At 50.4% G+C, this 10,527-nt stretch overlaps 1 protein-coding gene across 6 annotated transcripts in view; it reads right to left on the bottom strand.

Moving 5' to 3' along the window:
- RALGAPA2 (Ral GTPase activating protein catalytic subunit alpha 2) overlaps window positions 1-10,527 on the bottom strand; it is a 97,300-nt gene that overhangs the window by 8,283 nt on the left and 78,490 nt on the right. For all 6 annotated transcript variants that reach the window (XM_039385781.1, XM_039385782.1, XM_027724199.2 and 3 more), the window contains one exon: window positions 4,009-4,130. In XM_039385781.1, the coding sequence (XP_039241715.1) occupies window positions 4,009-4,130 (122 nt within the window). The remainder of the gene's footprint in view (window positions 1-4,008; window positions 4,131-10,527) is intronic.

The raw sequence follows: 10,527 nt of genomic DNA, 5'->3' as shown, positions 1-10,527 counted from the left end.
CAAAAAACCCCCAAGCCCAAGGCAGCCCTTTGAGCCACAGAGGCAAAGTTGGGGCGCTGCTCTATCTGTGTGTGCCCGCTTCAGCTTCACCATTTTTTTAAAGGACACACAAGTGTTTTGTTGAATAACTGTTTCTGGTTTTGGCTGAGGGAGCAAGAACAGCAGCTTAAAGCCCATCCTCTAAAAGGAGAGAAATCTGCAGAGGGAAAGGATGAGAATAATTCAGTAGTGTTGGATTATGGAGGATTTCCTGGGCTGCCTCTCAGACCCAGCCTAATTAAAATACAGCATGTAATGCACCAGTTTAACAACAAAGGGCCGTATTCCCAGCTTTTGTTCCTAATCTGCACATCCCCTAAATGAGTTCAGGGATGGCCATTCTGCCTACCCGGCTGCTTTCAGCGCTGAAGATAGCCAGGGCTATCTGTGATCCCGCAATAACCAGGGCTATCTGTGATCCTGCAATAGCCAGGGCTATCTGTGATCCCGCAATAACCAGGGCTATCTGTGATCCCGCAATAGCCAGGGCTATCTGTGATCCTGCAATAGCCAGGGCTATCTGTGATCCCGCAATAACCAGGGCTATCTGTGATCCCGCAATAGCCAGGGCTATCTGTGATCCCGCCCAGGGCTATCTGTGATCCCGCAATAGCCAGGGCTATCTGTGATCCCGCAATAGCCAGGGCTATCTGTGATCCCGCAATAGCCAGGGCTATCTGTGATCCCGCAATAGCCAGGGCTATCTGTGATCCTGCAATAGCCAGGGCTATCTGTGATCCTGCAATAGCCAGGGCTATCTGTGATCCTGCAATAGCCAGGGCTATCTGTGATCCTGCAATAGCCAGGGCTATCTGTGATCCTGCAATAGCCAGGGCTGTCTGTGATCCTGCAATAGCCAGGGCTATCTGTGATCCTGCAATAGCCAGGGCTATCTGTGATCCCGCAATAACCAGGGCTATCTGTGATCCTGCAATAACCAGGGCTATCTGTGATCCTGCAATAGCCAGGGCTATCTGTGATCCCGCAATAGCCAGGGCTATCTGTGAGCCGCGCGGGGAGTTTAAGGCTCCGCGCCTGGAAACAGCAAAGGAGATCAACTGGATGATTTTCCTGCAGAAAATGCAGCACCTGCCAGACTGTTGGTGACAGGGAGACTAATCCAGGGCAGGAAACCCACATCCGACCTGAGTCTGGGGGATGCATCCCCCGGGGCAGCATCAGAAAATGCAAAAACATGCAGTTCAAATCATTAGATCATGGTTAGCAACACCCCAGTGATGTGTGTCAGCGAGAGCTACGTGTTCAATTCATTTAATGGTCCTGATTTCTTCTTATGACTACTGAGAACAAGCTTCATTTTAATAAAAAGCACACTTACTCCTTGACCTTTCTGCTGCACACGTGTATTCGCAGCGCTGACAGGACCACACTTGAGTGGCATTAAGAATCAGATCAGATGAGAATTAATCTTAAATTTACCTGAGGAGTTTACACTCGGCAGGGTTAGCAGCACCAGCTGGCTTGTCACCTGTGCCAGCTCCATGAATCCCACAGAAACATCAAGGCTGGGAGAGATCTTCAAGATCATCAAATCCAGCTACCAACCCAGCACCACCATCATCACCCCTAAACCACGTCCCCAAGTGCCACATTCAGACACCTTCTGAACACCTTTAGAGGCAGTGACTCCAGCACCTTCCTGGGCAGCCTGTGCCAGTGCCTGACTACCTTCTCAGGGAAATTTTTTTTTTCATTTATTGCTCCCTGATTTCAGAATAGAAATTCCCTTTTTACATGGAGAAAAATGCCATCCGTGTTCCTAAGCAGCACACAGGTGATTCCTGCAGGTGTTAGACAGGCGGGTCTATGCCTGGAGCAGGACTGCCTGCCTGTGGCACAGGCTGCGTGCTGGGAAACAGCTCCCGAGCTGCCAGGGCTGCATCCAGCCTCCCTTCCAACTGCCAGGGAGCATCTGATGGAAAACACATCCCGATGGCCATGGCTGACACTGCCCTTGCTCATCACTGACTAAATATGCAGGTGAATCAGTAGGTAACGTGAGGAGACTCTCTGAAGCAGAGATTCTGACACCAGAAGTCATGGCCAGCCTCCAGTTCGTGAGCGAGAAATTAATTCCGAGGTTCAGAAGTCCAAAAACTGGGACCTGACTGGGGCAGGTTTTACAATTAAAAGCAATTAAAATAATGAAATTATAAAACCACATCCAGGCTACTCATGATTTAACAGTGCTCTGAAAACCTCAGCTACTGGGAAACACTTTAACCAGGTCTGGCACACACACAGCATATCCCAGCCTTCAGAGAGTGGCACTGCCGAGGGATCTGCCCCGTCAGACCACATTTGTACACAACCAGAGCACTGCGTGCTCTAAAAAACATGAAAATGAGACACAGTTATGCACAGAGCAAAACATTTAAAATAGATCAATATATCTACGTTTCTATTTGCTGATATGTCAACAGATAAACGATTCAAGTGCTAACAACCAACCCTGGGCACGCGCTGCGCTCCTATTGAAACGGGCCATTTTTTTGTCTCAGACTTTTGGCAGAGTGTATAAAAGAATTTAATGCACAGCTGTTCTACTTTTTAATGTAGGAAACATTAATCAAAGCTTTAAGTTATAAGCTTTCCTAGCGTTGTTTAGTATTCCAGTTCAGCAGAGATCAATAGATCCATCCCGTGTTCCCTGACGCCTCTCCAGGACGCAGAGGCGCGATTATGTAAATGGCCCCGGCTCCCTCCCCTCCTGCCAGCGCTTATCTCCAAAGCCTTCTGCCTGCTGCTCCTGGCCACCACTGCCCGGCCCGCACAGCCCTCTTATCTCCTCACAAAGCTCCGAGCGCGCCAGGACCGGAGCCAGGAACGCTAGACAATGCTGCACGGCTGGTTTTATTCCTAAGTGATTTATTCTAGCAAATTTAATTTCTTCCTTCAATGTTTCGTTTAGATGGAAGATATCTGCTAACAAGTCGGGCTAAAGAGAAATAGAGCAGATGTCCCGCAACGTTTGTACAAGTTGGAAATAATCTATTCAGCAATCCAAAAGAGAAGCAGGGAATGATTAGAAAGTGCCTGTGTCACCCTATGAGTGTCAACAATGGATTAAGGAATCTTTGTTAGAGAGTCCAGCACACGGTGACGAGATACTTTCTGGAGGCTGGAAAAAACACATCTTGAGGGCACTAGAAATCTGCATTTCAGAGCAAAAGATCCCTTTCAGAAGAGGTTCACTTAAACTCAATGAACCAGCCAGGCAGCGATTCGTACCTCACTGACCACACACTAACCTAAATCTCCACAGGGCACACGAGGAATAAATGCCCGGAGTTTGGCACTGCGTTGTCACCTCTCAGGAGGGATGATGAATGATGAGCACTGATGTGTGTGTATACACCCCCCCACACACACATATATCCACACATCCATTAAAGCCCCCAAAGAGGCTCCAGGCCAGGTGCTGGAGGGCAGCCTGCAGTGTGCTTGTCTGCATTGAAGGGACGCGCCCGCATCCCGCCCGCCGCTGTGATTCCCTAACAGCACCCCGTTCCTGCGTTTCTTGTGCATTAATCCCTGACCCTGGTAGCTCAGCAGCATAATCCCCATTTAGCATTAGCAGCAGCTTCCCCTGCGAGGAACTATTTTTGATAAGTGAGCCCCAATTCAGACCTCGCTTTTGAACAACATATTCCCAGCTCAGCAAGAACCCGGAGTCCTGAATGAGCTGGAGCCCATCACTGCAAGAAAGTTCATTAACCTCGCCGGAGTCGGGGGTTAACAGGATAGCTGAAGAAAGGAGCAGACTGAATAGCTCTGATGCAAAACAAATTAAAATGAATGTCATCATTCCTTTTGATATTCATTAGTTGATTCAGGGGAAGAATGGTCTTCTTAAATTTGCAAGCATTTATCTACAAAAAACAGGTGTACATCTGCTGCTCAAGTGCTTCTTGGGGCTACAGAGAAGAATAACGTGCAGAGACTCACCAGTTCCACCGAGGGAGTAGCTGGGAGAGGGAGAAAAGACCTGAGCGGCAAAATCCTCAAACGTCATCACCTCTTTGTGGTTCTGGATGATGGCTTCGAGGTACAGAGCTCTCTCCTCGTAGCTGCGGTGGCCCCGTTAAGGAAACGTGTGTGCAGAGCCGAAGGCTGTCCCACGGCGTCCCTGAGCACCAGCCCCTCAGCCCCACATCCACGCTGACCAGGCTGCAATGGGTAGGGAACGGGGGGACCAGAACTGCCCAGCAGTTCTGAACGGGAGCAGTGAGGAGAGGACACCCTTCAGGGCTGGAAATTCAGGGTAACACCTCTGAGCTTCATGACTCAGAAACAGCGACTCGGGAGCTGCCGAGGGCAGGAGCAAACCCCCAGACCGCAGCTTTCCAAACCAGAACCCACCGTCACAGACGGGCTGTGGCACTATGGGAAGCCCTGGCACACAATATTCCTGTTCCAATGACTAGAAAAGTGACTAGATTGGAGAAACAAGCTATGGGACAGAGGGGATCAACCCCCCACATTCATTTGATCACTGGACTTCTCAAAAGAAATTAACCACAATAAACACAATTCTGAAAGCATGACAATTGTATTTAGGGCAGGTGCTGGAAGGTGCAACCCTATGTATCCCAAAGAAACGATGGACACTGGACAAACCCAGCCCACAACTTGCATGCATTATGGCCTGCATAATGCAGACAACAAAGCGAGCTAACATGGAGACTATTGCCTTTTAATTAAAACTCGGCAACCTGGAACACACAGCATTCAAATGTGTAATCAAAAACCAGTCACCAATAAAACTTACAAGCGTAACAAGCTGAAGCAACTTTCCAGCTGTCTTAATAGGACCCCTGCTTGCGGCAGCCTTTCACAGCGGAGAAAGCAAATCTTCCCCTTTTGTGTGCAGCTTCTGTCTGCTCAGAAGGTGAATCATACACTTCCAATAACAGGATAACGCTTGGGACAAATCTACAATGGGCTGGAGAGCCTCACGTATGACTTTATGAATTAGGGCTCGCAGGAGCCAGGATGACATCTCATTCTCCGTTTCCTCAGTGAAAACAAAAGTTTTCAGTGCCTCATTGTGCTTCTGTTACGGGGAAATGCACTCGAGCTCTGCAAGGCTGTTCAGTGGGAGCAAAGGCCAAGCTGAATTTAGAAATTAGGAGCAGGAGAATAACACCAGTGACAACAGAATGCAGGTGAGGGTATTTAGAATTGAAAAGCATTACTAATTAATATTGAAGTGCCATTTGTAACTTGCAGTACATTAACAAAACCACTCTGAAACAGTATTAAAAAAAAAAATCAGAGTAAAGCAGTGCTTAGAGCCAGGAGACGATGGTCTAGTGTCGACCTTGAGGGGAATAAGCAAAGCACGTCTTCATTGCATGCAAGTTCCTGCAGGCGTGGTGGCAACAAAAGAAAGAGAAAGAAAAGAAGAATTTTGCTTTTAACGCTTGCAGAGGACGATTGATATGTGATAAATCTTCTTACAAACTTCCCGTGGAAGCCTGGAGAAAGAAAATCAATAGCCAGCATTTCAGCGTTTGCACCTGCTGACAGCGTTATTTGCTCAGTTTTCCTCCCTTCCCCGAAGCCCGGGAGAACACATTCCTGACAGCGCCAGCGCCAGCCCGCGGCGTGCGGGGCTGCCTCCCCATTATGGGCTGAACTCCTGATGACTCTTGTTAATGAATAGGCTGCCAAACTTGCTCGGAGAGGAGGCACACGCCTGGGCCCTATTCTAAAGGGACTGACGGATGCCATTCACTTCTCATTATGGAGATGCTGATTCCTCGGCGCTCGGCTGTTGCCAGGGCCGTGCGGAGCGGGCCGGGCGAGCGCCGGCCGGGAACAGCGGGACGCGGGGGCTGCGCGGCCGTCTGGCCCACAGCCCCTCCGACACGGAGCTGGCACGTGCTGGCGCAGCGGGAGCAGACCCAGGCGTGACAAATTGCTGAAAGGGCTCGGCGACACCGGGGGCTGACGACCACCTGAGCCTGCGGGCCGGCCGGCAGCTCTCGATTCACGGCCGGGGCTGCGCGTGGGCCGCTGCAAACCAGGCGGGGGGACGGCAAAGGCTTTTCATGCTCTGCCTGACAATGCCCTGCTGGGTAATGAACGGCCGCGCACATCGCACACATCAGCACACGCGGCCACCGCGGGCACACCGCAGGCTGTGCCGCCTCGGTAAGTGCTACACGGAAAAACACAGCGAGGACACGCCGACCGGCTTTGCTCTGCACCCTGAAAATGCCTATTGATGAGCTGGACGGTGCCCCTCGCCACACAAAAGACTGGGAAAAACCCCTGGGCCAAACAGCTGGGCAGCTCCAGGAGAGGCAGCTGAGGAACAACACACTGTGTGCCATGCTGATGCCAAGGTCCGGAGAGCCCTGCAGATCCACAGCGGCTCTAGAGGCACGCGAGGAGGATCCCAATTCAGCGCCCCCCTTGCAGATTAAAAAGCCAAAAGCAGGGGGTCCTGGGGAGGCCGAGTGCTGCACACACTAGCTCCACTCCCCAGCCCTGCCTCGGCTCTGTGCTCCCTGTATCCCTGGCCGGCTCCCTGGAGCAGGAGGCAGCACGGCAGCTCCCACCATGAGGGCAGTGAGCAAGATGCCCGTGCTCATTTTTACTTACAGCTTAATCAAAAAAGAATTGAGTGACTGCAGGAAAATGAAACTAAACTCCCTGCCATCTCTGTTTCAGTACATTCACAGACTGGGGAGAAAAGCTGGGATTCACTAAAATAAAAAGCCAACTAAAATTTTACTGAAGTTTAAGAATGTACATGAACGAGCTGTAAAGAACCCTCTGAAAAACACCTCCATCCTGTTAAAAAAAACCTCAAGAAGTTTCCTGTTTGTCCCTCAGCAGGAACGTGTCCATCCCAATAATCCCTGGAGCCATACTTCTGTCAGAGCTGCACCACATAAACGTGCTGTGCGCCTCCAGCCTACGAGCTGGCCCCGAAATGTCCCTGACTTACACACCTTACAACTGACTCTCCCTAACCTGGACTTTGTGTCCCGGCTCCTGCGAGCTTTGGGCAGGTGCCCTGAACACTAAGCTGCATTTAGATGGAGTGCCACACAAACTGCTGGTTTAAAAATGCAACCCACAGACCTGCAAACCCCCATCCCAGCTCAGGGCAGTGCTCTGGGCTCAGCAGGACCATGAGGGAGGCCCAAGTGCACCTTTCCTAGAGAAGCCTCAGGGCTCGAGGGCTGCAGGGACACAAATCCGCTGCTGGGGCTGCAGAGGATGGGCTGTGATCTTGAACCCTACCCTGGCGAAAAGCTGGACAGCTGGCAGCCCTGATTAACTAAGCCCCCAGTTATCTGGAGGTTTGGAGCGTCCCCTGAGATCTTCAGATAAATGGAGTCATACCAGCCCCTTGAAGGAGCTGATCAAAAGCTCCATTTTAATATGTACGGCAATTTGACCCACCCCTCCACGGCTGCATTATTTTACATTTTGCTTCTGCCAAGGCAAAACTCCAGGGCAAAATGTTTAAAACAGGCACAAACAAGGTTTTTTCATTTCATATGAAATAATAACATTGAGAGCTATGACAAGGTGGGACTTATTGATCATGAACATATATAAAACTGTGGAGAGCAGGAATTTACCTCCTATTTGAATAGAGCAATGAAATCTCAGCATTTGAATATTATGAGCTTTTAGAAGTATTTTATCAGTATATCAATTATTTTAACATTTCAACCACGCAATGAAAGCTGTTTGGAAAAAAACTCCAACACATTAAAATGTGAACATTACCTATTTTCAATAAACCACAACACCTCATTGCAGCAGCAGGATGACCTGCAAAGTTCTGTGGTGAAACACACAGGACCTTCCAGATGGAGAATGCAAAAGGAGGCAAAAGGCAGAAATTTGTAAATTCACTGGAGAGGCAGGTACCAGCCAGCACTCGGCTCTCACCTACCAGCATCACCCCTACACATTTAACCTCTACAGCACAGAGCCAGTTTCAGACACACGGTTTAAATTGTAAAGACTTTGAAAACCCTTCAAAGTTCTTGTCATCTGGGTCCTGCGGGTGATCTGAACCATCCTGGGGTCAGGATTTGGCCAACGTTTCCTTCTCTGCACACACAGGACATTAAACCACAACTAACTGCCTGTTTACAAACAGGGAATAGAGAAAGTGATTATTTGTCAATAGCAGATCCTGAAAATGTAAAACTTTTACTTATGAACCATAACTCTGTGCTGACCTCAAGTAAAACTCTCAGGGCCCCATCCCTGCCGATGGCAATGGCCAGCAAGTCCTTCTCCATTTTCATCTTACTTGAAAATAAAAACATTTTGGCAGCATTCATATACTCTCACCAACATATAGAAACAACGGTGCATTCTGCTGATGCAGAAATAAAAGAGGAAAGTGTTTGTGGGCTTGTGGACAGGCAAGGGGAGAACTGACTGGCTGCTCTCCACGGCCTGTGGTTCGTGCCAACGCCACGGGGCACCAGTCCCAGGACTGGCACCCACTCGTTGGGGTGCACAGAGAGCACACGCTCCAACGCCTGTTCCTCCGGCTCCTGAGGGACTGCTGAGGCTGTTAATGCGGACTGCTGGCATGGACCTACTGCAACTCCCATCTGTGATGTGCATCCCACCCGGAGAAGGGCTTTCAGGGCATCTGGCCAGTGGAGAAGCTGAAAGTATAGAGGTAGACAGCTCTTTCCAGCCCATCAGACATCAAGGCTGTCTACATGTCCACATGCCAAATCCTTCTTCCATCCAACTAGAGAGACTTGTAGAAAATCTTTGAACTTACTGTTCAGTCAAGAAACACCTATTTCAGTTTCCTCCTGACTTGTATCACAGGGACCAAAGATGGTTCCACAAAAAGGGGTTTGCTGCTGACACTGTGACAGCAGTGCGGAAAACAAACGAGAACATAAATGTTTGGGACTTACCAAAGCAGAATAAAGCCGGGACCATAAAACTGAGGTTAACAGAGATGTGTTGGCAGATGACCTTTCTGCACCTAATTGTCCTCCCCAGCTCTGCATAGGATGGAGTTACTGTGCTTTTAAAATGTGGTGCAAGGCAACTTCAGTACGAAACTCAATCTGCTTGATTGGGCTCACCATCGTTTACGGTCTAGTGACCGTCACTGCCGCATGAATTTCACTGAGAACTTTTGGGGGAATTTTAGTAACATGTATCCTTCATTGAACAGGTGCAATTAAATTTTACCTGTCAGCAACCGCAGACTTATGTGCTTTTTATAAACCAAGGCATCTGAGATGCAAACTTTGCAGTGATGCATATCTTAAAAGGGCCCATGTAACACGTGAGACACGCGTGAGCCGAGGCTGTGCCACCGGCGGGTCTGTGGGCGCCGGGCCCCCTCTGCAGCCCCCGCCACGGCCATCTGTCCGTGCTGCAGCCGGCGGAGCCAGGGCTCCACGCGCTCCCTCAGCGGAGCAGGGCCGGCCTGTGCCAGGGCTGCTGTTCCTCCTCCTTATCCAAAACACGCAGATGATCCTCTCCTGCCAAAACCAAGAGCTCATCCTCTCCATGGCAGAATTTTCTGCTGTTCTGCCACCTCTCCAAGCAGAATCACACAGACAGGCAGCCCTCTGTGCTGGGGGGCTTGAGGGGGATGGCTGGAGCCCAGGACACTCTGGTGTGCAAGAGACACAGCTCTCCCTGAAAACGACAGGTACGGGTTCCTCGTTTGTGGCGCAGCACCGTGCCTGGAGCTCTGCCACCTCCCTCCCCGCAGCAGGGCCTGGGTCTCTGCACAGCATTACAAAAGAACCTCAGTGTTGACTGATGGAGATGGGCTGCAGATCCCACAAAGCACACGGGCGCAGCGCACTGGTCCCCTCGCAGACAGTCGCCATTAATTGCTTTAAAGAGGAAAGTGCGACACAACAACAACAGAAACACGTTTCACACGGTTTCAAAGCATCTCTGTGGAAATCAAGCAGTGTAAGAGCAAAGCCATACAGAAGGTGCCCTGAGGCAAAAGGCTCCAGCTCACGCTGTCTGTGTGGAGCCCCGCACCGGCGCCGGCTCTTGGCTCCCGACGCCGTTCGGCAGCACGTGGCCCAAGGTGTGCTGCGAGCACCCGTCTGGCAGAAGCACTCGCCTGCCGCTCTGGGATATCAAGAATATGTGGCACATTAGTCATGCCAAGTGCTTCAGGGGAGAGTTTTGCATTTATTATGAATAAGGCAGAAAACAAGCTTTCATCTTAATTTCCTCGTGCTCCTGCTGGCGGGAAGCCCCCGGGAGCAGACACACGTACCGTTACAGAGCAACCGTTCCGCAGCAGGGGCGAGGGGACAGCGTCACCTCCCTGCTCCCACACAGCTCTGTACCCTAATGGCACTCGGGCTCAGCCCTGCCCAGAGCTTCCTTACTGTACCACTGAGTACCTGCCATGCTCTCCTCCCGGGCAGTCCTGTTTGTACAGAGAATAAAAAAGCTGGAACTGCCCCTCCTGCCCTC

This window comes from Pipra filicauda, unplaced genomic scaffold, assembly GCF_003945595.2.
Source record: "Pipra filicauda isolate LSUMZ 115617 unplaced genomic scaffold, ASM394559v2 scaffold435_size564288_pilon, whole genome shotgun sequence".
In the NCBI taxonomy this organism is placed as follows: Eukaryota; Metazoa; Chordata; class Aves; order Passeriformes; family Pipridae; genus Pipra; species Pipra filicauda.
The sequence above is the reverse complement of the archived record's forward strand: the minus strand, read 5'-3'. Positions and strand labels throughout refer to the sequence as shown.